This window comes from Nilaparvata lugens, chromosome 9 (genome assembly GCF_014356525.2).
Source record: "Nilaparvata lugens isolate BPH chromosome 9, ASM1435652v1, whole genome shotgun sequence".
NCBI classification, from domain to species: Eukaryota; Metazoa; Arthropoda; class Insecta; order Hemiptera; family Delphacidae; genus Nilaparvata; species Nilaparvata lugens.
This window is the reverse complement of record NC_052512.1, coordinates 25,295,825-25,323,775: the sequence shown is the minus strand read 5'-3', so window position 1 is coordinate 25,323,775 and position 27,951 is coordinate 25,295,825. Positions and strand designations below refer to the sequence as shown.

The window sequence follows — 27,951 nt, the reverse complement described above, 5'->3', positions numbered from 1 at the left end:
AGCGAGTTCTTTAACCCAGCGGGTTACTAGTTCTAAAGATTGTCAACAACTCAACTACATCTTATCATCAATACTACTACTCTCTACATCATACCAAATAACTTACCATTTTCAGAAGCAAACGCGAATTCATCAATTGATGGCTGAAATTATTCTTGCTTCTCTGTCTGCTGTCAAGTGTCCAACTAACTCTGAATGTTTACGGCTTAGAGTATTTCTGCAGTCTTTGAATGGACATATTGCTCCTTCTTCTGCAGGACTATTACTTTTATGGGCATTTTGTAGATGCCGCTGTGAATTATAATTACCTTAGTGGACAATTAGATTATTTCACATATATAATGGCTTCAGGTGTTTACTCATTCACAATGCCTGCCGACTTAAATGCTCATTCGTTTACTGGTTCCACAGAGAAGAGAGAATATTCTCCTACTTTGTGCTGGTTCACGAAAACAAAGTAACAGTTATTTTTCCAAGTAGCAGGTAACAAACTGCTCCAACGAATGTGTTACTCAAACAGATACTACGCTTGCGCAGTAGAAAGGAGCAGTTTTACAGCGAGCCTCGCCCAGTGAACTCGCCTCGGCTGATGTTGTTTAGCAGACAACGATTTCATTCCAATCAATCGATAAAATATTCGATACAGGATTTATCGATATTTTAGTGTCTTATTTTTATCTATTTCAATTAAAATATAATTATTATAATCACATATTCAGCCAACTATTGAATAAGTCACCACTTACTATATTGAAATCTAGAGGGAAATTTCGAATTCTGTAGGCTACTCTTTATTTTGATCTTTTAATTCAACCAGAATTAAATCTACCTCCACCATCGACCTACAAACCAACAATCAACTTGACTGAATCTGAACATAAAAAAAGGTAACACTGACAGTGACAGATTATTGCTATGACCTATTTTTATTATTGTAATTAATCTCAGTCCTAATTTTTAATTTCTGCAAAATGTTAAAGATTTTAAACAAATTTAATTAATAATTAAATAATTTTTCTTGCAGAAAAGCTGGACTTTCTCCTGTACAATTTTACTGAAATTATCTAGGCTACCTACTTTAAACTAAATTTATATTTTCCGTCACGATGAATACACAGGTAAAAATCTTTTTTATTTACATTATGTATTAATAGATTATTCTTCATTGTTTTTATTATATATTCAATTGCAGTTTCGATTATTCATGACTCTTTAGAATAGAAAAAATTAAGGTTTTACGAGATTCTACATGTTTGTGATCTTACATTAGTAGGCGATTTAACTTACAATAAGGTATCAAAATAATGTGTTGTGTGTTGTAAATTTTGCAGATAAGCCAATTTTTTCATTTAAGAATTTTAATTTTGGCTAAAAATGTTCTGAAAAGTAGGCTCAAAATAATTAATTTCGTTTATGTACATGAATGTTTTTGGATTGACTAAAAGAGGTTAGGTTGCTTTGCTAGGTTCTTTTGATAAATAGTGAAAGACTGAAATGCTCAGTTATCAGGCATAAATAATCGTAACATCGAACTAGACTAGAAAATAGAATTTTAATCTTTGATATAAGATGGTCAAATATATATTTATTTAATTCCACAATCACAATAACAAATTGATGATTAGGAGAGAGAGTAGGCCTATCAATAAGATAAATCCAAAATTGTTTCACTCCCTAATTTTAATAAAAATAGTCCAAATGAGGTTACGTAAACATTTTTATTTTAAATCACAAATATTTTCAGTCCAAATATACATTATACCAAAAATTTTATATATCTGGGATTCTGGTTTGATAAGAAGATGAAACAAATAATCATTACAATATATCAATATTATTGAACAATACAGTATATATTTGTGATGATATTGAATCATCATATGACTAGTGTTTTCTTCTTATGTTTCTGTTATCAGATGTTGAACTATTTATTCTAATTTTGAATCTGTTATGAATTCATTACTGATCAATAAAGCCTAGAATGCAGAGGTTTTTCATTACAATTTATTGATCAGTAATGAATTCATAACAGATTCAAAATTAGAATAAATAGTTCAACATCTGATAACAGAAACATAAGAAGAAAACACTAGTCATATGATGATTCAATATCATCACATTCTTCCCGTCTTTAGGAATTCAATGAATAGTCTTTCAAATAAGAAGGCATTTTGCGCTCTCTATAAGATCTTCGCAGGGTGCCATCAGGAGGCTCTTCTTCATCACTGAGGGGGAATCCTGTATTTGTTTCATCTTGATTTTTATTGTTATCTTCTTGAATGCTCTCCTCTCCTCGAGGGGCAAGGTTTTTCAATGATACAGTTGTCTCTCTTCCATCACTAAGCCGTACCTTGGCATATTGTGGGTTGATTTGAAGAATATCCACCTCCTCGACCAATGGATCGAATTTACTTCTTCGTATAGGTACTTTCATTAGGACTGTTTGAAGGGGCAAGCCAGGTTGGAAGTGCTATACCATTAGATGATTGTCTATAGTGTCGGAACATCCTATCATGTGGCGTCTCATTTTTATTTTTAAATAAAAATAAAATAAAATAAAAAATGAAAAAATACAACGATGGCGATTGGAGATGTCATGCTACAATTACGAAATAATTTACAGACCAGGAAAGGACAACCAAGTAGCAGATGCACTTTCCAGAGTGTGTAATGCAACTCAAATCGATAAATTACACTCCCTACACTGTGACTTGTGTCACCCTGGAGTGACCAGAATGATTCATTGGGTAAGAACTCATAATTTACCCGATTCAGTTGAGGATGTCAGAAAAATGACTTCCTCATGTCAAACATGTAATGCCATAAAACCTCAATTTTTCAAGAAATTGAAATCTACTCTCATAAAGGCGACACATCCATTTGAAAGATTAAACGTGGACTTCAAGGGTCCTCTTCCATCAAAAACTAAAAACAAATATTTGTTGACAATAATTGATGAGTACTCTAGGTTTCCGTTTGCATACCCTTGTCCGAGTATGAATTCATCAACTGTAATTCAGTGCCTTGTGAACTTGTTTACCACATTTGGTTTACCTTCTTATGTACATACTGACAATAGAACCTCTTTCAAATCCAGAGAGCTGCAGGAATTCCTTCATAATCGAGGAGTAGCCACTTCCATGTCATCACCTTATAACGCACCAGGAAATGGCCAAATCGAACGAGAAAATGGTACAATTTGGCGCACAGTGTCTCTTACATTGAAGCATAGAAATTTGGATGTATCTGATTGGGAATCTGTGCTCCCAGATTCTCTACATTCTATTCGATCCCTATTGTGCACGGCTACTAATGAGACGCCACATGATAGGATGTTCCGACACTATAGACAATCATCTAATGGTATAGCACTTCCAACCTGGCTTGCCCCTTCAAACAAAGTCCTAATGAAAGTACCTATACGAAGAAGTAAATTCGATCCATTGGTCGAGGAGGTGGATATTCTTCAAATCAACCCACAATATGCCAAGGTACGGCTTAGTGATGGAAGAGAGACAACTGCATCATTGAAAAACCTTGCCCCTCGAGGAGAGGAGAGCATTCAAGAAGATAACGATAAAAATCAAGATGATACAAATGCAGGATCAAGCCTTAGTGATCACGCAGAGCCTGAGAACAATCAAGAAAATTATCATGAAAATCAAGATGAAACAAATACAGGATTCCCCCTCAGTGATGAAGAAGAGCCTCCTGATGGCACCCTGCGAAGATCTTATAGAGAGCGCAAAATGCCTTCTTATTTGAAAGACTATTCATTGAATTCCAAAAGACGGGAAGAATGTGATGATATTGAATCATCATATGACTAGTGTTTTCTTCTTATGTTTCTGTTATCAGATGTTGAACTATTTATTCTAATTTTGAATCTGTTATGAATTCATTACTGATCAATAAAGCCTAGAATGCAGAGGTTTTTCATTACAATATTATTACAGAATATCTTTACTACTTTATTATTATTAAGTTATATCTTACATTATTATGACTCTAATGGTAAAGTCCTTTTGATCAGCCTTTTCGCAAAGCAATAGTAGCGTCACAGAATACAATATGTATTCTGTGGTATCATCAACTACACAGACCTGGACATTAAGTTATAGTGAAGTCCACGTTATAATGGCAGTAGAGAAAGATATGAGAACAGCGTTGCCAACTCTCTGCCTTGCTACTGCCCTCTTCAGCCGATAAGCCTACTGGTATATCTGATTTAGGCTAATATTAACTATAGGCCTACCTTCTTGTTAAAAATGAGCAATATTATATTTAGGCTAATCGACAAGAATATATGTTTATAATTAATTTTACTTTAAACGTCAATCGTCAATTTGATAACAATAGGTACCTTACATCTTCATGTTTCAATCTCTTTAATAGTAGAATTTACATAAAATAATTTATCTATACAATATATCATTAGATAAAATGAAAAATATGCATAATATAATAAAATAAAGAATGCATTAAAAAAACTAAAAATATTGAGAACACTTATACTTAATTTTATATTTTTTCCTCTGATTTAATTAAAATAGTTGTTGACTGGTAGATTGAAGAAATCTGAAAAAAGTGTAATGGATTGTCCAATAGGAGGCGCTCTATGCTTTACTTATGAATTTCAGTTGGTAGGTTCCAGCAGGACCTCCTATATACTATATAGGAAGTCGTGGTTCCTGGCTAGCATGGGCAATTTATCGAATAATTTCAAAGATACGTGATTTGGACTGGTTGCTATCCTATTCAATCTAGTATATGGCACATTTATTTTTGACTTGTTTCTTATTTTATGACTGTGAATGTCGATTCTGCAGCTATATTAACCTGAATTATTTTTAATTTGGAGGAGAAGTTTAAAAGAGCCCATGCTGTACTCTGTCATGATTTTTTGTTTTATAAATAAAGGCTTGCAATGCTCCAGATTGCATATAATTCTTAGAGCCTTTTTTGGAGCAAGAATACTTATTGAACCTCTGGGGCGCAGCCCCACAAGACTAATCCATACATATAAATGCTTTGGAAAAAGGCAAAGTAGCACATTCTCAAGTAATTTAAAGGCACTCAGTCCTTGAGTCTACGAAAGAGATATACAAGTTTTAATTTTGTACTTAATTTGTACTACCTATTTAATTTTGGACAGACACTTTCATTTTGGGTTATTCATCATCTGGACGACTAACTTTATGTGTTACTGACAATTATTATATTGTAAGTTGGGGGACTTCCAGTAGTCAAGTTGTATTCCATTATGTATAATAATAGAATAGAATAGAATAGAATAAGTTTTGATGTAACCGCTTCTGAGGTCTTCAGAAGCATTACCTCCGTCACAATGTACAGCAAATATCACACATACAATACAATAATAATACAATACAATAATTGGAAATATACTATTCTAAAAGAACTACAATATCAAGATATATTAATATCATGTCCAAACAAAGAAAGATATTAAAAAAAATATATATATATATTCAAATATAAGATATTCTGGTCTTGAAATATAATGCAGTCACACAAATAAAAACGAACAAACAGAAATGAAAAGTAGCAGTAGTTGATACAGTATTTACTTAATGTAGGTAACTCAACATAATATTAATAATTTTACAAAGTCCTAGCCAGTTCATAGAACTCCTGGAAAGTGTAAATGGGGTTACTGATTAGGAATATCTTCAGCCTCTGCTTGAAAACTAGATTTGGCAAACCTCTAAATTGTTCAGAGAGCATATTAAAAAGCTTCACACCAATGAATAGAAATGTTTTTTGCGTGCTAGAATACTCGTAGCGGCTGGTGATCAAATTATTCCTGCCTCTAGTCTGATGCTCATGGGATACTCCCTGCTCAACAAAACCATTCAAATTCTCCCTCACATAGGTCAGACACTGAAGAACAAAAATAGAGGGAAATGTCAGTATTTCTAATTCTTTGAAGCTCTCTTTGCATTGAGCACGTTTTGGCAGACCACAAATAAGCCTGATTGCCTTTCTTTGAATACGAAATAGTTTTGAGCTATATGCCTTTGACCCCCACAGTACAGCACCATAAGACAGGTGTGACTGAATGTGAGCAAAGTAAACTACCTTTAGAACATCAACACTGACACAAGTCCTTAACTTTCTTAATATAAATATTCCTCTATTAAGCTTTCCAGCGGTTTTATCAATGTGCCTGGACCAACTCAAACAGTTGTCCAGAGTGAATCCCAGAAATTTGGCTTCCTTTTCCGCATCTACCACCAGCAGTCTCCTATTATAAGTGAATCTCAAATCTTGAACCTTGTTGGAGTTCACGCACAGCAAGTTTGAGTTGCACCACCTCTCAATTGACTGAGTCACCTCTTGTGCAGCAGCATTCAGGGAAGCTTCTGTTGGCGTGCTCAGAAGCACACAAAGATCATCAGCAAAAAGATAACTCTTAGCTGGAGGGTCAACTATAGTTGGGAGGTCATTAATGTAGATTAGGAATAGTATTGGACCTAATATTGACCCCTGAGGTACCCCATGAGAGACAGGCAAGTACTGAGATTCTGATCCATTGAATGCAACTTTCTGAAAACGATTGCTGAGATATGATTCAATCATCCTTATGGATCTGGACTGAAACCCATAGAATAAGAGTTTATCTAGTAGGAGTTTGTGAGAAACCGTGTCAAAAGCTTTCGACAAATCAAATAACTTAGCCTGAGTGGAGCACTTATTCTCTAAGGAGTCCAAGCAATCCTTATAGAGATCCTCAGCAGCTCTAATTGTGTTTCTCCCCACTCTGTACCCAAACTGAGAGCTACTTAAAAGACCATTAATCTCAAAATAGTTTACTATTTGCATATTCAAAACACTTTCAAGAACTTTGGACACAGTGGTGGTTATATTTATCGGCCTGAAGTTATTTAAGTCGGATTTGCAACCTTTTTTATGGACAGGTAAGACTTTACTCAATTTTAAAGTCTGTGGAAAAACACCATCAATAATTGAACTATTCACTAAATTTATCAAAGGATCTATAATATAATCACAACCCATTTTCAGCATTTTTGGACTTATATCATATACATCTGTGCTATTGCTGGCTTTCATTTTCCCAAGAACACGAATAACATCGTCTTTTTCAATCAATTCAAATTCAAACTTAGAAGAGGGTTTACAGTAACCAGAATTTAAAAAATCAATTGGACTACTTGTTGAATTCCTACTTTCAACCTCAGCAACAACTTTACTAATATTTTTTATGAAGAATTCATTGAACTGGTCTGAACTTAATGGACTATTGTTTTTCACCAACAATGATTTACTAGACTGTTTTTTAATTACATCCCAGATTGCCTTGCTTTTGTTCTTTGATTCAGAAATTATCTTGTCATTCTTATTTCTTCTGATAGTCTCTAGTTTGTCCCTAAACTCTTTTTTGTTTCTCTTATATTGTATTTTTATGTCATTATTACCAGTAGCAAGGTAAGCGCTGTACAACAGATCACAGGTGTTCTTTATAGCGAGCAGTTCTAGATTGTAAACCTTACTGGGTTTGGGAGCAGTTGATTTAATTTTAAGTATTTTCAATGGAAAAGCTGTATCTACTATTTTTTTCAATGTATCTAGAAAGAATGACGTTTTCAATTCTAAATTATTCTCTACATACAAACTAGTCCAATTCATTTCAAATAAAATATTTTGGAAAACTGAAATGTTATTATCGTTTATGTGCCGTATTGTCTTCGTTTCATTAATATTTCCTTTCGTCTGTTTAGTGGAGAGAGTATTCCTGATAACTAGACCCCAATGGTCAGAAAACCATGTTCTCACAACTTCACATGTAAATGAATTCTCAGGAATCGTAGTTACAATGTTATCAATACATGTCCCTCCATTTAATGCACTGGGCCTAGTTATACTATTGAAACCCACCCTGAGACCAAATGAAACTAGAAGCTCTTTTAACCCTTTAATATTATTATCATCACTCATGAAATCATAATTGAAGTCTGCACATAAAATAAGTCTGTCAGTGTATTTGAAGGCATTTTCCAATACCCCACTTAGTCTTTCCAAGAATATTTCTAAATTATTGTTGTCAGTGTTTGATCTGTACAGGGATAGGACTATAATATTTGTTTCCAATAACTGCACAGCTGTCACTTCCAATACCATTTCTACTGATAACTTGTTTATACTTTCAATTTTTTTGTATTTTAGACCATTCCTTACATATATAAGACACCCACCATGCTTCCTGTTACCCCTACAGTAGTCATTACCAACAACATACCCATCAATGCCAAAGAATTCCACCTCACTAGGCTCCAGCCAAGTCTCAACAATACAGGCGACATCGACATTGAGTTTTCCAAGATAATACTCTACCGAGTCCAACTTGTTCCTGATGCATTGGACATTCCAGTGAAAGACTGTCATTTCTTTCTTTTCATAACTATTGTTTTTATCTGAGGAGAATCTAGAATCAATAAAATTATCCACTATATCTACATAATCTAAACATGTATCTCTATGTTTTTTGTTGCCTCTAAAAAAGATCGAGGTCTTTTAATGACTGGTATTTCCATGCTTGGAGATGGAGGCCCAGCCACAACCAAACAAGAGTCACTATCGAAAGATTCAACCGCAGGAAGGACAATAGAAGGAGGATTGCCAGCCGAGACAGGAGAAACAGTCCGCTCTCTTCCACCACGCACCCGAGCACCCACCAATAATTCCAACAAATCACCTGCAATTCGTTTTTTTCCATGTATATTCAGGTGTAACCCATGTCCAGTATGAAATCGTGCCTGATAGTTCCATACGTTAATCATACTAAGAGAAAACTCATGTGAAATCGACTGAACGACACCATTAAAAAACTCTATACATTTGTTGGTGTGTGCTCCCGCCTTCAGATCATACCTGTATGGGATTGTCGATAGAATCAACTCCACCTCTCCCTTCAAATCACCAATCACTTTGCGGAGTTTTGTCACACAATTAAAAATATCACCCTCAGCAGAGGATTCATCAAAGCTATTTGTTCCCCCTATAAGAACAATGGTGTCATTCTTTTTTATCTCACCTTGCTTGAAAGACGATACAATGCCATCCAAAATAATATTAATTTGGTGTGCTAGATGCAATAAACGATTTGAACTTTAAACCAGATAATGAATTATTCCTATCCAACAGCTCCCTCAAGCCTCTCACATGGCTGTCTCCCCACAGCCAAACATTGCGACACTTTAGTGTAATTTAGTATTAAATTAATATCTAAACACAAATTATATCAGTATAATTTATGTATATAAATTTAACATTCTTTATGTTGGAGAGCAGTGTGGTGAGTGCCTATTTTCTTATTTGATTTCTGCCTCAGGGCAGTTGTTTTTCTTTCTTTTTTTTGACGTGTCCCCAGTGGGCTTCACTTTAGTGATCCCTTTTATGGACCTATTTAATTAAATACTAAATACTAAACATAAATTTAGACATCCGATCTGCCAACAGGTGATTCCAACGCTGTACTATCGACAAGAGGATTCCAAAAACGTGACATACTGTGTTCTTGCAAATTTGAAGACAGAAACAGAAGACATTGATGATGATAATCAGGAAATCGAAGGCGATCTAAATCAAGAATATAATTACGAGGTATCGTAAGTTGAGCTTATATTGAAAAAAATTATGGCAAGTTGATGATTTCATCATCATATTCAACAGTAAACCTTGCTTAATTATATTATGCCATCTTTACACAGATTTACTAATATAAGGTTTTAGAATCAATCATTTTTTTCTTTCCTCCCTTTTCTTGCCTATTCAAAATATAGCTACTGTATTGAAAATTGAAAGTCGAGCTTCGAAGCTTATGAATTCAATATTTGAGGAAGCTTCTCATGAATGTTGGTGTTTCAAATCATTACCGTTTGTTGGAACTCTAGCCACAAACCTTCACTACATATTTAATAAAAATTAGAAACAGGCCACAAACGTATTAACAAAGTCCTATCGTTTCTTATTATATAGATTGCATTTTCATTCCTTTTTCAAGGTATCATTACATAAAGGCTATTAACCTTTTCGGAGCTAAAAGAACGGATTTCGCGATATAAACCTTACGAATAAATCTTCTTACTCTGTGTTGAATATTTCATGCTTTAAATCATTATCATTTCATGCCTTAAATCATTATAGCTCACTTCTCAATTGCCGTTTATTTGTCAATTTCAATATTCAATTTATTATTATTATATTTATATGAATCTTTTGAAATAATCTTTTCTCTTCTTGTGTTGTATATCTTTTCATACTTTGAATCGTTATAATTTTATGACTTAAATCATACTTCTCAATTGCCTTTTATTTGTCAATTCCAATTATTTTATTCCAATATTCAATTTATTATCATATATCTATATAAAATTTATAGAAATATTCTCACTCTTCTTCTTGTATTTTTATGCCATGCTTTGAATCATTATAATTTAATGCCTTAAATCTTGAAGAAGTTCACTTTTAGGGTTTATTTGTCAATTCCAATCATTTTATTCCAATATTCAATTTGTTACCTGAACCTGACTCAATCTAATTATAATTTCAATAAAGGGTTTGTTGCCGGATTGTTGCAGGTGGCGAAACTAGAGGAAGTGCCTTTGAGTGCCTGGTCTGGCTTGGAAGAGATTGTTCAGAGCTCAGACTTGAATCTGTCAATGCTAAGCAGTGAAAATACCACAATTCACAACTCTGAAAAAGGTATATTCTTTAATATTGAACCTCTGTACAATTAACCTCTATAGTTTTCATTAATTTTTTATGTTTACATGATTATAATTGTGGATTTGAGTGAAATTTTCAATATTTGTTGCAATTGTGAAGGAAGGTTTTTGTTTCGTATTTGAAAATTTATCAATCTGATAAATTCAAAATAGTAGTAGATACATTTTTTTGGACTCAAAATTGTGTGCGAATTAAATTATCATTCAAGTTAGGTAAGTAAGATAACCTTTAGACTGTGTATTCCAAATTAAGGTTTGAAGCAGTTTTGGGCAAATGCCTGTTGTTTTTACCTGGATTGTATTTTCAAATAAATAAATGGGGCGAAATTTTTACATTGTAATTGCTGGATTATACTTAATAGTTTTCGACCCTTGTAGTTAATTTGGAGCCCCAATAGTTATATTTAAGGATTGAAGTCTTGTCTTATCCTACGATGAACCTGATGTTTGAAGAATTCTACGTAGTCTTTATGTTTTAGTAGAGGGTGGCGAATATATATATATATAAAAGAATTAACCGGGTACATTCGTTTGTTTTGACTTACTTGAGTCTGACGTTTCGTCGCCATCGCAGACGACATCTTCTGAGGGTGGCGTCGAAATCCACACTGAGTCCTAGGTATTCTTTCGGGGTCGAAGAGCATACCTCCTACCCCCTCCCACCACTTGCTTGGGCTGGCGCTGTTGGGTGAGTGAAATTCCAGGAATGTTGTCTTGTTTTGGTGACAATGGTGCTGTAGCGGGTTTCATTGTACCAGGTACTGGGCGTTTGGTATTCAAAATTAACTTCCATAAGGGAGACACGTTGAGGCTGTCGTCTCTTTTATTTAGAGAGCCTTGCTTTTCGATTTCCAACGCCTCTCTCACAATCCTGACTTGAAAATCTCGAATGCTGGCTATTTGTTTGGAATTCACGAAATTTATTGTATGACCAGTATTTTTCACATGGTTATATAGGGCTGAGGTTGATTGTTGATTTTTTATGCTTAATTTATGTTCATCTATTCTAGCAGAGATTCTCCTATTTGTTTGGCCTACATATTGCTTGTCACAGTTCAGGCAGGGGATACTGTAGACTCCTTGGTTTTCTAGCTCCAGTCTGTTGATGGGTTTTTTTAAGATTTGGGAAATGAGTAGATGGGGTTTGAATAATGGTTTGATTTTGTGGGTTTTTAATACTCTTCCAATTCTGTCTGTGGTGCCCTTGATGTATGGGAGGAGTACTGTTTTTCAAAATATTTTTCTTTTTCTTGTTGATTCCCTTTTTTAAGTGGAGACAGATTATTTACTATTGATTTTTGAATGATTGTAGTTGGGTAGCCATTGGATTTGAGAATGTTAGTCACTGTCTTTATTTCTTCTTCTCTCCTTTTTTCATTGGTGAGATGAAGAGATCTGAAGATTAAGCTGTTTATAACTGAGGAGGATTGAGCCGGGTGGTGATGTGATTGGAAATGTAAGTACCTGTTAGTGTGGGTGGGCTTTTTGTATATTGAATAGTTCAAACTTCCATCGGTTTGTCTCATCAATAGAACGTCTAAAAAGGGTAAAGATGACTCTTTTTCTATTTCTAGTGTGAATTGGATTTTAGGGTGTATTTCATTTAGCTTATGTAGAATAGTTTTTCTTCACCATGAGGCCAAATTATGAAAATATCATCAACATATCTTTTCCAGATGCTCGGTTTGAAAATAGTTTTGTTCAAGGCTTCTTCTTCAAAATGTGTCATGAAAAAGTTTGCTATGGCTGGAGAGAGAGATGATCCCATTGGTGCTCCTTCAATTTGCCTGTAATATCGATTTTTGTGTATGAAATATGTGTTTTTCAAGCAGTGGCTAGTCAACTCTACTGTTGACTGTTGTAGAGAAGTGTTTGTTCTGTTTCATGATGGAGAGGGCTTCGTCGACTGGGATGTTGGGGTATAGAGAGATAACGTCCAAGCTGGCTAGTATCAACGTTAGTAGACAGAAGGTTGATCACTCACAGGTGTAAGATTCGAAGTGGAGGGGGGAACGCCAGCGTGACGTCACGTGTAGTAAAAATGTGATGGAGTAACCATACTGAGCATACAGTTTATTCACTGTATCTTCAAATAAATCGTCGTTTATTGCCCTCAAGATTGACCTAGAATTTGAAAATTCTCCATACTTATAGCGAATGAATCACCGATTCTAATGATGTTGTTAAATATTCCAAGTTCATTCAACTTGTATGAATAAAATGAAGTTGAAAGTTTTTCAAGAGTCTAAAAACGTGACACGAAAAAGTTAATAAGCTGGAAAAGCGTTAGTAGACAACGTTATACTATTATAATTTCAGATTAACGCATGAAAAATATTGAAAAATTAATGCATTGCAATAAACCGATAAACCGATCCCGATAAATTTCATTCATATAAATGCACTGAACACATGCTGGTATTGAGCATATGTTCTACGAGAATCAAAATATCTCATCCCCAAAATTCACAAGCTGATGTATAGTCAAACTACAAAATATAAACACGACCTAGAAGATGAAGAAAGCTTGAGGGTTTGAAAAGGGAAGTTAGGAGGTGGGGTTTTTGCTTTTATATGGCAAAATGCTTGTATTATTCAAATGTTTTGATAATTATTGTAAGGCAGAAACAGAAAGCTTGCATATCAGAAAATGTTTGTGTTATATAATTTGACTATACGTCACCGTATGATTTTCAAGAATGCGATATTTTGCCTACTCTGTACTACAGCCTACGTCACGGCTGCAGTTCCCCCACTCCAATTGCATTTCAACTAAAATACTATAGATGAGTAACCTTCTGTCCACTAACTTTGGGCTAGTATATCCCCTATAGATGACCAACCTTCTGTCTACTAACTTTGGGCTAGTATATCCCCCGAGTTGAGAGTTATATTTTCCACCTGGCTGATAAAATCGTATGAATTCTTCACATAGGACTGGGATTTTTCTATTATGGGCTGGATAAGGCCGGCTAAGTATCTTTCTAATTTTTGAGTGGGAGAGTTAATGGCACTGACGATCGGTCTTAAGGGTGTGTTTTCCTTATGGACTTTAGGAAGACCATAGATTTTTGGGGATCTGCTGGATTTTTCTCTTGGAATTAATTTCAATTGGCTGTCTGCATCTATGTCTGAGTCTTTGATTTTTGATTTTGTGATTTTTTCTAGGTAGGTGGTGGGATCTCTTTGAACAGGCTTGTAGGCTGCATGTTTGAGGATATTGTCTAGTTTTTCATCATATTCACTCCTGTTCATAACTACTGTGGCGTTACCTTTGTCAGCTGGTAGAATGACTATTGAGGGATTACTGGACAAGTCTTTCAAAGCAGAGAGCTCTGCTCTATCCAAGTTTGGTTGAGGAGTTTTTGGATTTTTTCAAAATATGGAAAACTTCTTGTCTTATTTCCTCTGCTTCAAGTTGGTCTAATTTTTCAAGGCTGGGCTCTATACTAGATATTATTTGTTCATGGGGTAGATTTTTTGGGGCAATAGCAAAATTGAAACCTTTTTGTAATACATTTTCCTCAACTTCAGAAAGTTTGTAGTCTGAGAGATTATGAATATTCTTTTCACTGCTGTTTTTGGTTGTTACTATCCTAGTCTTTTTGTTCTTAATTTGTAATTTATCAAATTCCTTTTACATATAATATATCCATCCGCGAAAACACTCAAATGTAATATACAGGGTGTCTATAAAAGAACTCCGGGGTTTTAAGACAAAATATTTTAATAAACTAAAAAACGTACATACATGTTTTATACATGATTAGAAAGCCCATATTTTCAAGATTTTTTAACAACTTAGTAAAGTTCAATGTGAGCTCCGTGAGTGGCACGGCACACGTCGAAACGGTATTCTACCTCTTCCCATGTCCTGGCGAGCATGTCTGGGGGAACGGACGCCACGCAATTCACTATTCGTTCCCTGAGATGGCGAACATTTCGAATTTTCTCCGCATATACAAGATTCTTGATATGCCCCCAGAAGAAAAAGTCCAACGGAGTCATATCAGGGCTCCTTGGTGGCCATGGAATAGGTCCTTCCCTTCCAATCCACCTGTTGCCGAAACGAGCGTCCAGTGACTCTCGGACACGCAAACTGAAGTGTGGCGGCGCCCCATCTTGTTGGAAATAAACTAAACCTTTCTCCGCCTCAATGTCATCCAACTGAGGATAAACATACTCCTCTAACATGTCACAATAGACATCACCATTGATATTCCTTTCGTCAAAAATGAAGGGTCCTATGACTCTGTCATGCATAAGAGCACACCAAACATTCACTTTGGGCGTGTCACGTTCGTACTCAATAAACTCATGGGGCGGCTCTGAACCCCAAACTCTGCAATTATGCCTGTTTACAGTTCCGTTCACATGAAAAGTAGCTTCATCACTAAAAACCACACTTTTTAAAAAATCATTATCTTCATCAATTTTATCCAGCATGGAAACAGAAAAGTCGAATCTCTTAACCTTGTCTGCCGGTTTGATATGGTGTAAAAGTTGAATCTTGTAGGCAGTTAAACGAAGTCTTTTATGAATTACCTTATGGACTGTTGATCTTGGTAACCCCAACTCCAGACTGCGTCTTGTTAACGATTTCTTAGGGCTTTGAGTGCATGAAGCTCGGATTCTGTCCACATTCTCTTGAGACACACGCGGCCTACCCGGCGACTTTTGCTTCAAAACACTTCCTGTTTCCTTGAAGGCACTTAACCACTGACGAATTGTTTTGTCTGTAGGCGGGTCAACGCCATAGCTGCATCGAAAGTTTCTTTGTACAGTAACAACAGAATTAGTTTCTATGAGCCAAATAACACATTGAGCCTTTTGTTGAGGCGTCGCCATAGCGCGGCAGTCCAGACGACACTGACTGCCTGCCGCAGCCGCTACGTCATTTTAAGGTCAACGCTCCGCAGAGCTGCCAACTGTTGAGAGAAACATTCCCAATTGGTATGAGTAAAACTCTTTGAGCTGCTTGTTTCAAAGGAATTGATCAAATTTTGCTATCTTTTATAGTTGAAAAAATATTAATTTTTTAAACCCCGGAGTTCTTTTATAGACAACCTGTATATATATATATATATATATTATATATATATATATATATATATATATATATATTGCTGCTAATGACACTTTGCATCCTCCGAGTTCCAGTGATATAACAGAAGCTTGGTTTTCATTTGATTGGTATTCCTTCTCTTCAGTATGTTGTATATTTTTCTCTTACAATTACTAGGGATGGGTATCGATACATCGATGTTTAGAAACATCGATGCTTCAACATCAAACATCGATGTTTTCAACATCGATGTTCACTGTTCGATGTTTTTCACTTATCGATGGTTTTACCTAGACATCGGTCATTCGATGTTTTTCCCCCAAAAAAAGGAATTTTTCAATCAGGCTCTCTGTATTTTTATGTGAGACTGTTGGATACTCTTGAAGATTTACATAACTGTGGCCCTTGTCAAGGTTAGATACCTATTTATAATTGAATAAGAGGTCGGATTTTTTGTTTCTTAGGAAGAAAGAGTTTTTAAGTACAAGTGCTTTACTTATTACAAGTGCTTTCCTCAACATACGTTTAATACCAATAATTATTAATCTAGCTCTTGAATAGAGGTCCTCGTGTAGTATGGAGTGTAGATAGCCATAAAAAACACCTCTATTCATTCTCATTTCCTAAATAAAACTATCAGGTATTGAATGAATACGATTATGAGTAACAAAGATTGCTAAAATTTAGCTTAGGATGAAATCCCAAGACAGAATCTTCGAGGATATCCCGAGAGGTTTCTGACTCAACTATGAAGATGACAAATCTTGTGAACTATAATAGAGTTGATGTATCTTTCTAGTCACAACCTGACTTCAATTATTTGAAAGACTGTTACTTGAATACCAAGTCTAAAATTGCTGTAATTCCAGTTAGTAACAGTTAAAATATTGAAACAATAGCTCCAGATAAAATTGTAGTCACTTTAGGAGTTTTTTTTGTATTTTTAAGTATTTCGAGATTTGGACAAAAGAATAATACCATCTTAATTTCTCTTATACTAAACAAATATTCAAATCTATAAAACAATATTTTAGATTATTGGATTTTCTTTTTTATATTCGATTAAATATCAATCTCCGTTGATAACGTAGTCTGATTACCTACAACTACAAACAATTTATTAACTTCCAGTTTCGTTGCTGCCAATCAATAATATTCCTTTATTGTTAACTACTTTTTAAAAGCTCTGTCCCTTTCTGTTACATGTACATGAAAAAGGAAATTGATTTCACTATCTGAGTTACTCTAAGGATATAATAATCTTCCGTAAAATGTACGGCAACACGTCGATGTTTTTCACTTATCGATGTTTAGGAGAAAAAAACATCGATGTTTTGTCTTTCGATACGCATCCCTAACAATTACTGCACTACCTTACCTTGCTCAATTATTTGGATGTGTAGTGTGATGTGTTCTATAACCTCTGATTTTGAAATAAGATTGGTTAATCATATACGTGTTTCTGAAATAAGAAAAATGTGTATTTCTTCATTATTGACTACTAATTCTAGTTCTTGCCTATTTTCTCATTATTTATTATTATTAAACGAAAATCCAAATTAAATGCTGTAATTCACCCCGAAGACTTCTGCTACTGCAAATATTGACAACAGGGTAAACAGCTAGATGGAAATTCGATGAGCGCTACTATTCAAAAATTATTTGTCAGCCCGGGAATCGAACCCAGTACCTCCTAATTGCCGGTCAGGAATGCTTACCCTTACACTAAACTGACAATCTCTGAATAGCAGCGCTCATTTTATACGAAGCGGCCAGCCAGTCTACAGATGGAAATTACTGAGATATTGCAATATTTCAAATGCTAATGAATTAATTATTATTATTAAACGAAAATCCAATTAAATGCTGTAATTCACTATTTTTCATTATTGAGCACTTATTCTTTTGGAGAATGCTATTGGCATTCCATGTCATGATTTTTAGGGAATGATTCATTGTTTTCTTCTGTTGCCTGCCGGGTTGGTGCTGCTTTCTACTTTCTGAAGTCTTTTTTTGGAAGAGGAAAATAGTGCTTCTTTCTAGTCACAACCTGACTTCAATTATTTGAAAGACTGTTACTTGAATACCAAGTCTAAAATTGCTGTAATTCCAGTTAGTAACAGTTAAAATATTGAAACAATAGCTCCAGATAAAATTGTAGTCACTTTAGGAGTTTTTTTTGTATTTTTAAGTATTTCGAGATTTGGACAAAAGAATAATACCATCTTAATTTCTCTTATACTAAACAAATATTCAAATCTATAAAACAATATTTTAGATTATTGGATTTTCTTTTTTATATTCGATTAAATATCAATCTCCGTTGATAACGTAGTCTGATTACCTACAACTACAAACAATTTATTAACTTCCAGTTTCGTTGCTGCCAATCAATAATATTCCTTTATTGTTAACTACTTTTTAAAAGCTCTGTCCCTTTCTGTTACATGTACATGAAAAAGGAAATTGATTTCACTATCTGAGTTACTCTAAGGATATAATAATCTTCCGTAAAATGTACGGCAACACGTCGATGTTTTTCACTTATCGATGTTTAGGAGAAAAAAACATCGATGTTTTGTCTTTCGATACGCATCCCTAACAATTACTGCACTACCTTACCTTGCTCAATTATTTGGATGTGTAGTGTGATGTGTTCTATAACCTCTGATTTTGAAATAAGATTGGTTAATCATATACGTGTTTCTGAAATAAGAAAAATGTGTATTTCTTCATTATTGACTACTAATTCTAGTTCTTGCCTATTTTCTCATTATTTATTATTATTAAACGAAAATCCAAATTAAATGCTGTAATTCACCCCGAAGACTTCTGCTACTGCAAATATTGACAACAGGGTAAACAGCTAGATGGAAATTCGATGAGCGCTACTATTCAAAAATTATTTGTCAGCCCGGGAATCGAACCCAGTACCTCCTAATTGCCGGTCAGGAATGCTTACCCTTACACTAAACTGACAATCTCTGAATAGCAGCGCTCATTTTATACGAAGCGGCCAGCCAGTCTACAGATGGAAATTACTGAGATATTGCAATATTTCAAATGCTAATGAATTAATTATTATTATTAAACGAAAATCCAAATTAAATGCTGTAATTCACTATTTTTCATTATTGAGCACTTATTTCTTTTGGAGAATGCTATTGGCATTCCATGTCATGATTTTTAGGGAATGATTCATTGTTTTCTTCTGTTGCCTGCCGGGTTGGTGCTGCTTTCTACTTTCTGAAGTCTTTTTTTGGAAGAGGAAAATAGTGCTTCTTGCTTGTTCAGCTTGGATAGTTAAGCTGTAGAGTTTGTAGCACTCCGTCCTCTTGTAATCTTCAACTTGTTAGAATTACTATTGCCGATGACAGTTTATGCTTATTTTTTAACACATGTAGTCTGAATCTGTTTTGTATTTTTTTCAGTTGGTTTAGGGATTGGATTCTGGCTAACTGAGCTCTTATGAGCAATAGTCTTTTTTTTGAGCTCTGCTTCGAATTCTCTGTTTCTATATATATATATATATATATATATATATATATATATATATATATATATTTATTTATTTATTTATTTACTTGTGGCACTCTAGGAGCAGGGGTGAAGCATCATTGGGCTTTTTGCAATCCTTTGTAGAATGCTTTCCCGCACACTTCACACATCTCGGCTCCATTTATTGCAGTACTTTTGCGTATCTCCATAAGCTTGGCCTGCTATCAGCTTTACCTGGGAACGCGCCAACTATTTTCCCCGACAGTAAAGTACCTTTTAAAACCACTTTCGAGGGAATTCACTGACGGCATCAACTGAACTCCTGAGAGAGGAGCTCTACTGACGGGGAGACTAGTTGTCGTCAGCGTCCGAGGAGCTTAGTTGTCGTCTATGGTCACGACAACTAGTCTCCTCTGAACCAGTAGGGGATTTACTGTCGGGGAGACTAGTTGACGCTAGCGTGCAAGGAGCTTAGTAGTCATCTACGGTCCCCGACAACTAGTCCCCTCTGAACCAGTAGGGGATTTACTGTCGGGGAGACTAGTTTACGCTAGCGTGCAAGGAGCTTAGTTGTCGTCTACGGTCCCCGACAACTAGTCCCCTCTGAACCAGTAGGGGATTTACTGTCGGGGAGACTAGTTTACGCTAGCGTGCAAGGAGCTTAGTTGTCGTCTACGGTCCCCGACAACTAGTCCCCTCTGAACCAGTAGGGGATTCACTGTCGGGGAGACTAGTTCACGCTAGCGTGCAAGGAGCTTAGTTGTCGTCTACGGTCCCCGACAACTAGTCCCCTCTGAACCAGTAGGGGATTTACTGTCGGGGAGACTAGTTTACGCTAGCGTGCAAGGAGCTTAGTTGTCGTCTACGGTCTCCGACAACTAGTCCCCTCTGAACCAGTAGGGGATTTACTGTCGGGGAGACTAGTTTACGCTAGCGTGCAAGGAGCTTAGTTGTCGTCTACGGTCCCCGACAACTAGTCCCCTCTGAACCAGTAGGGGATTTACTGTCGGGGAGACTAGTTTACGCTAGCGTGCAAGAAGCTTGGTTGTCTTCACCGAACCCGACAACCAAGCTCCTTGCACTTCACATTCTGATCAATCATGATTAATCAAAAGAGAATAGTTACAAAATAATGAATAGTTATTCTAAAGGGAACAGTGACAAATCAATGTAGAATTATTCCTACAATTCACATTACATGGAAAAACATAAATATAAGAGTATAAAGTTATGAATGCCATAAGTTGACTAAATCGTAGATCAGAGTTTTTCTTGATGATATATGTTATATTCTATAAATACATGAGGGAATCACTTGTGAGACGTACAAACTCATTCTGAAAATGCTTGCCAATTCAATAAGGAACATTTCCAAGTCAGTTGAATTCGGAAAGAGAAATAGTTTTTTTTTCATTTTATGTTTGCAGTGATAGAAGTGACAACATCAACAAGCTTTTCTTCTAATAATTGGAATTCATAGAATGTGTGAAACAGTGTCTGTGATTGTAATACTTGCCCGCCTGCTTCAAGCTGGTTTGAATGTTCAATAGGGGATCAGCTGTCGAGGAGCTCAGTTTTCGGGTAGGATCGCGACAACCAGACCCCTCATAGGCCCATCCAGCAGGGGATCTACTGTCAGGGAGCTTGGTAGTCGTGATCGTGTGAGGAGCTCAACTATCCTAATTAATATTCACCCTGTAGTTAACATCTGAGTACAATTGCACTGCTTAGCAAAGATTATGTACCCAATTAATGGAATAATAATTGCCCACATCTATCATCATCATGTTTATCTATGATTGAAGTTGAGGTAATGAATTCTTTATTAGCGGTTATGCTTGTATTATGATTATTATTTATTTGAAGTTGTTTATTCAATGGCTGAAGTCATGTGTATTAAATTTACTTGGATTGTACAAACAACTGGCATATTAATTATGAGTATGAGTTTGATCTATGATCATACCTTATACATTTAAAATGGTGTGAAAATATGTGTGATTATATCTGTCACGTAATCATATATGTGATCAGAGCTTGATTCAATTTTCAAGTAATAATCTTCTAATTTGCTCAGATATGTGATCATATATGTGATCAGAGCTTGATACAAGTCAATCGAAGATCTATCGTCATAGGTTCTACTGAATACTACATTTATGACAGTGTAATGGAGCCTTTATCTGTTTTTCATTGTGTTAAATGTTTTTTGCATTGTAAATAGCATAACGAATAATGCAAGTTTGTTTTCTAGAATCAGTTAAGGTTGAAGTGGATGATTTCTGTCATGAGGAAGGTGTCATCTTGAATGTGAGCGATCTGGTGACAATTGACGGAACTACCATTGAAGGACAGATTGACTTCAGCGTCGAGGTCAAGGTTGAGGATGATCTTGATACGAGCGATACCAGCTCGCTACCCTTTGTTAAGGTATGTACTAGTAGTTCTGTGAACAGTAGACCTCGCGCAGCTATAAACCACAGTCTCCTCTAATACTGTTAATCAAAGTAAATTCAGTCATGTCTTGTCGGCGAGATATCGGTGTATAAACGACTAATGGCCGGGACACATATAACCGCACCGTTGCTAGACTGGCGCGGAAATCCTGTTTAGCAGTTTCAGAATTGCTGAAAATCCTTTCGCAGCTACAGGCTCGCGATTCAGAAATCCTACACCTAAAACTCTATATACTGAACCTTAAAAATCCCGTATTGGAAATTTATACCCTGTATTCAGCTAGCAGGTCCAGCTTGCTGAGAGCTAGAGCGCAATTCTCAGATTGCGGATTATTGAACAGACATCTCTTGTAGAGAATAATAATCTTACTATTGATTCTCTGTACCGTATACCCTATACCTCAGACCCTGTACCCTATTCTCTATAGTTTACACCCTATACCGTAGGCTATTTAACTATATTTTAAATACCACTAACAACTCCATAGTTCCGCCATACCTTTACTCCATAGCCCTCACCTTAAATCCTGTAGTAAAACCTCTTTCCGGGCTCGCAGATCCAGTCTGCCCGCCGTCAATTCGCAGTTGGTTCAGATTGCGTACTACCTTTATAAATAGAATTATTTGTAGGGATCTGATAGTCGGATCTGTCTCCTTGTATAGGGTTATTTCAATCTCTTCTAACACCCACCCTGTATTCCAAAGGCTGAGGGCCGAATCGGCCAGCAACGGCACGGACAAATACTCTTCCCCTGAAATTGAATATCTCGCGAAAGAAGCAGAGTGTAAAGAATCAGGATAGGGGGAGAAGCGTAGGTCCAGTATCTCCACCTGTCAGTACGGCTACTGACCCCGACCCATATCCGGCTGAAGCTAGTCCGCGTTGCAGCAATACTTCGCAATTATTAGATAACCTAGGGGGTGGAATAGGGTATCTATCCTGTCAGAACTGGTTAAATGGAAAGCATTGGTGTAATTGAATTGTATTTTTATTCTCTTCATTAATATATATAACATAAAATACAAATACATAACAGAATTATTACAATTTAAATTGAAAATAAAGCACATGTTTTATGCTGTAGGCTAGTTATTATATTTTAATTAAAATTAAAATTAAAATCAAATCAAGTTTATTTCCACAAAAAATACAAAAACAAGATGTAATGTGAATATAAACTAAAAAATCTGGTGTAGTACACTCACACAACTTTCCTTGCTCATTGAACTGTAAGCCCCATTCTTAAACGAGAATAATTTAGGGGAATAACATAATGACGATTGGCGGCAACATATTTGAAACTACGATCAGACTACTGTATATTGTGTATAATATATAATTGTTTTTAGAGTACTTTTTCCTTTGTGTAGATTGTGAAATTCGATGATTTTTAGAAGTCGTTAAAACAGCTGTTCTACAGATGAAATATCTCGACTATTGCCCGGTTGCAGAGTCGACAAATAACATCGCCCATAGTTAACAGCGCGGACTTAACTATTTAACAGGCCAATTTCGTTGCAGAGACGTTCTGTTAGCTATTGCTCTGCCGATAGGTAACAGCGCGCCAACAAACAGTTTTTTCCGTTGCAGAGACGAAAACCCTACAGGCAGATGACGTCATCTGAGGCTACCAATAACTAAATGCGTTCTTAATTTAAATACCCAAAATCGTGCTTATAAATCCACTATACATTCGCGCCAAGTGTATTTTAAGGTTATGTTGACTTGTTTGCATGTTCTAAAAGGCAGACGAAAATGATCATACATAATAGTTTATTACATTAAAATAACGTTAACTATTTGAAACTGTAGACAAAGTGTAAATAAACTGAATAAAATATCATTGATTATTCGAGTAACTTAGACGAAGATGTAATACAATTTTCAATACTTAATTTAAATAATCATTGGAAATAGTCATTAGAAATATATCTTGTAAACTGGCTGCTTTGCTTCCAAGATATGTCAAAATGCCAGATGGCAATGGAATAATTCTGGTCAATTTTTTTTTATTAATATTATACAATAATAAGTACACCAGTCACTTATTTTACTTCTACCTCTAATTTCATTTTACTTAATTCATTCATTTAGCTATCAAAAAATCAAACTGAAAATAATTACAAATTAGTCTGCAGTTTACGATCTTGATTCGTAACCTCCATGCATAAACAACACAATAAGGAGACAGCAGTTTTGTGATAAACAAGCGCCATGTTGTGACGTCATCCGAATGGAGGTTTGGAAGAACTGTTCACAGTGATTCTCTCTCAGTTGCCAATACATTAGTTGAATAGAAGCATAACACGCAAAAAGTGGTATGAGCAGCAGTGTGACTTATGTGTGTGCCTTATCAGAGCCATAGCTAACAGGGGTCTGGCAAACGACTCTGCAACGAACATCTATTTATGGGCGAGTTGTTAACTAATGGCTCTGTTAACTATGGGTGACTTTATGTAGCGACTCTGCAACCGAGCATATGTGTTCTTTTTATGAACTGCTCTACCTACCTACCTTATGAATGAGAAGGAGGTTACAAAGTCCATTTCTCAAGTATGGGGTGGACACATTAGTTTCCCAGAAAGGTGACTCATGCCAGTTGATAGAAATGATGAATAACTATACAGGGTATGAATTTGAAAAAGATCGGTCCAGTAATTTTTGAAGAAATCGTGAAAAACATGTTTTTTTAGTAATTATCCGCCATTTTTCTCAAGAATATTACGGAGCTCCTGCAATTTTTCCAGAAATGAGACTCATGTCAGTTGATAGGGCTTATGAATAGCTAGCTGTCCATGGTGTAAATTTGAAGAAAATCGTTAGAACCGTTTTTGAAAAAACCGTGAAAAACATGGTTTTTAGTGATTATCCGCCATTTTTCTCAAGAATATGACTGAGCTCCTGCAATTTTCCCAGAAATGAGACTCATGTTAGTTGATAGGGCGGGCTTATTATAAATTTGAAGAAAATCGTTAGAGCCGTTTTTGAGAAAAACATGTTTTTTTAGTAATTATCCGCCATTTTTTCCGCCATCTTGAACAGATTTTTATTGAATTTCTTATTATCGGATCCTCATGGTAAACCTTGAGTTTAAAATTTCAAGTCAATCTGTTGATTAGGAATGGAGTTATCGTGTTCACAGACATACACACATACACACACACTGACCAACACCCAAAAATCATGTTTTTGGACTCAGGGGATTTGAAATTAGGGCACCTTAATTTTTTTTGGAAAGCAATACTTTCCTTACCTATGGTAATAGGGCAAGGAAAGTAGAAATACAAATTCGCAAATAGTATGTATTATTTAGCTGGCCTTGTATCAGCCTGCAACGGAAACTTGACGAACTGAAATGCTCAACTTCCCTTTGTTGCAATATATCAAGAAATGGTCAAAATATGTACTTGAACTGATATATATATATATATATATATATTTTTCAGGCCCAGTTCAGTAATAAAATATACAAATAAGAACTCAGATAGACAAACTAATGAATAAAACGTACATATAGGGTTTATAATGTTCAACATAAATATATGCCTCGTTGGGCTTTCTTCATTTTTGGGAAGTCAAATGCCAAGCTCTCCGCAGTTTTCTCTGAACTGAACAGTCGCACTTAAACTGATAACTTGACGAACTGAGGGAACTATTTTTGTCATAGTCATTCAATTTCAGCTGTTTTACATCCATGAGATCAAGCCGGTAAACAGCTGATTGTAGAAAAAATAAACATATGATTCTCATTACAGCATAATATACTGTAATAAAATCATATGTTTTATTTAAGTCGAGTATGTTTCCTATAGTGAGGTCCACGTTATAATGGCTGTGAAGAAAGATAGGAGAAAAACTTTGCCAAGTCTCTCCATTTTGCCACTGAGTGTACACAGCTGTTACTCAATTCTCATCCCATTGAATTTTATCCAATAATATTAATCATATCCATGATAAAATAATCAATTTAATGTCAAATTAATCAAGAAAATATATTTTTCCATAATTTGATTAAAAAATTTGTTTCTATAACTGATATCAGATTTTTATTTTTATACAAACCTGAAATGGCGGCTTATTTAAGAAGCTGTGATACACCAATCTGAATTTCAAAACAACAGAAATTAAGTTATTTGGTAGGTATTCTATTCCATTTTTTTTTAATAATAGAAAAATAGAAATCCTATTTAAAATAAGTAATTTCAATGGAAATAATTCTGAAATAACCTTTCAATATTATTTATACCGGTACGAGTAGGTCTAACCTATACGTGTAGGCTAACTGAAGCATGGATGAAGTCTAGTATGGTTAGTTTTCAACTTTTAAAATGTCATTTCAGTTATTTTAATTTGGTTTTCACATATGGTAATGTCTAAAAATTGATTCATTGTTTCAAAAAACATTTTAAATCAATTGTACGACTTGTGTACTAAAGTTTTTTGATAGAATGAAGTAAAAAATGGCGGCTGAGAATTGTCTGTCTACTTTTGTACAGTCACTGTCAAAAGTAAAAATAAAATATTCTGGCAAATGGACAACATTCCAAAGCTGGAGAGAGATAGCGCTATCTGTTTTGTTGTATGATAGAAAAGAACAGCAACAGTATTGGCAATCGTACACTGCCATTATAACGTGGACCTCACTATAGTTCCGAATTTGGAACAAAAACCGCCTTTTAGCGCTCCAGGTGGAAATTTTGTCAACTACAATCAAGAAATTCCCAAAGACCTTAAAGATATATAGACCCAATGGCGGATTTATAGACTCAATGGCGGATTTCAATTCCAAGTATGACACTAGCGCTGCATGTGAGTCTATGCATCTTTAAGGTCTTTGGAAATTCCTGATTAGAAACTTGTAAACCAGGTTATGTTCATAGAATGCATGTAGTAATGTCAGCTAAAGCAGGTAATGTTTTCTGTTTCTCTTCTAGATTATTATGACAAAAAATAGTGTAACTTACTTGGACGTGAATGTCTTTTGCAGTGTTGGAATGAAATTCTAGTTTTGGATAACGCCTCGACTATAGTGAGGTCCACGTTATAATGGCAGTAGATAAAGATAGGAGAATAGCGATGCCGATTCTCTGCAGTAATTAATTTTATTTCTACACTGTCAAAAACATAATTGGCATCGTTGTGGACCTAGAAAAGGAGAGTACCTCGAATGATAGACAAGGATAGCAAAACCAAAGTTGATCAAATACTGTCATTATAACGTGGACCTCACTATAGAAACACCATTCTCGCCTGCAAAGGGGCCTTCCCGTCCTTTTGACTTGAGATATTGCAGTTGAGGTGTATTTACGTTTGTAATTACGATTCCAGGTGGAACAGAATATGTTTGTGAGCAATGAGGTCGACGAAACGTTTGTCTGCAGCCGATGTTCGTTCCGGTGCAGTTCGTCGTCGGCCTTCAAGACCCACCTTCAGTCGCACCTCGAGAAGCCCTTCAAGTGTCCCGTGTGCGACTATCGCTGCTACAAGTCCTATGTCATGAAAACACATCTACTCACCCACTCTGCTGAAAAACGCTACAAATGCCAGTTCTGCGAGTACAGATGTTCCATGATTTATGTGTTGAAAACACATTTGCGAAAGCATACGGGTGAGAAACCGTATAGTTGTGGCTACTGTGATTACAAGTGTGCCGTGTCGTCTGCATTGAAGCGACATATAACTGTACATACTGGCGAAAAACGGTTCCAATGTAGTTATTGTGATTACAAATGCTCGGGACAGTATGTGTTACGAACTCATCTGCGTACGCATACTGGGGAAAAACCTTACAGTTGCGCGTACTGTGAATACAGGTGTGCCGTGTCCACGTCAATGAAGCGGCATATGTTAGTGCATACGGGAGAAAAACCTTACAAGTGTGCCCATTGTAACTACAGGTGTGCCGTATATTATGTGTTGAAGAAGCACTTGTTGACTCATTCTGGTGAAAAACCTTTTAGTTGTAGTGTATGTGGATACAAGTCGGCGCTTATGACATCACTCAAACGTCATCTGTTGACGCATAGTGGCGAAAAGCGTTTCAAATGTAGTTATTGTGAGTTTAGGTGTACTGTCTCATCAACCCTCAAACGACACATGAGAAGTAGACACCCACCGACTTGTGATCAATCAATAAATAATAATGAAGTTATCAACTAATCA

General features: G+C 35.6%; 1 protein-coding gene across 7 annotated transcripts; it reads left to right on the top strand.

Moving 5' to 3' along the window:
- The first annotated feature begins 548 nt into the window (after positions 1-548).
- LOC111054455 (gastrula zinc finger protein XlCGF17.1-like) lies at positions 549-27,951 on the top strand. 7 transcript variants are annotated; one of them, XM_039435686.1, is made up of 6 exons: positions 549-887; positions 1,025-1,118; positions 9,502-9,645; positions 10,623-10,746; positions 21,587-21,762; positions 27,118-27,951. In XM_039435686.1, the coding sequence occupies exons 2-6, from the start codon at positions 1,107-1,109 to the stop codon at positions 27,946-27,948; spliced, it is 1,287 nt and encodes a 428-aa protein (XP_039291620.1). In that variant the 5' UTR covers positions 549-887; positions 1,025-1,106; the 3' UTR covers positions 27,949-27,951. The 7 variants fall into 7 exon arrangements, with proteins under 7 accessions (XP_039291620.1, XP_039291618.1, XP_039291623.1 ...); XM_039435684.1 differs by having other exon boundaries at positions 647-887; positions 9,499-9,645; XM_039435689.1 differs by lacking the exon at positions 1,025-1,118 and having other exon boundaries at positions 651-887.

Bases quoted from the DNA above. Each gene is read 5' to 3' on its own strand.
- LOC111054455 (XM_039435684.1), top strand. The intron at 9,646-10,622 runs GTATCGTAAGTT...GGATTGTTGCAG, and splicing joins ATCAAGAATATAATTACGAG to GTGGCGAAACTAGAGGAAGT. The intron at 21,763-27,117 runs GTATGTACTAGT...TTACGATTCCAG, and splicing joins GCTCGCTACCCTTTGTTAAG to GTGGAACAGAATATGTTTGT.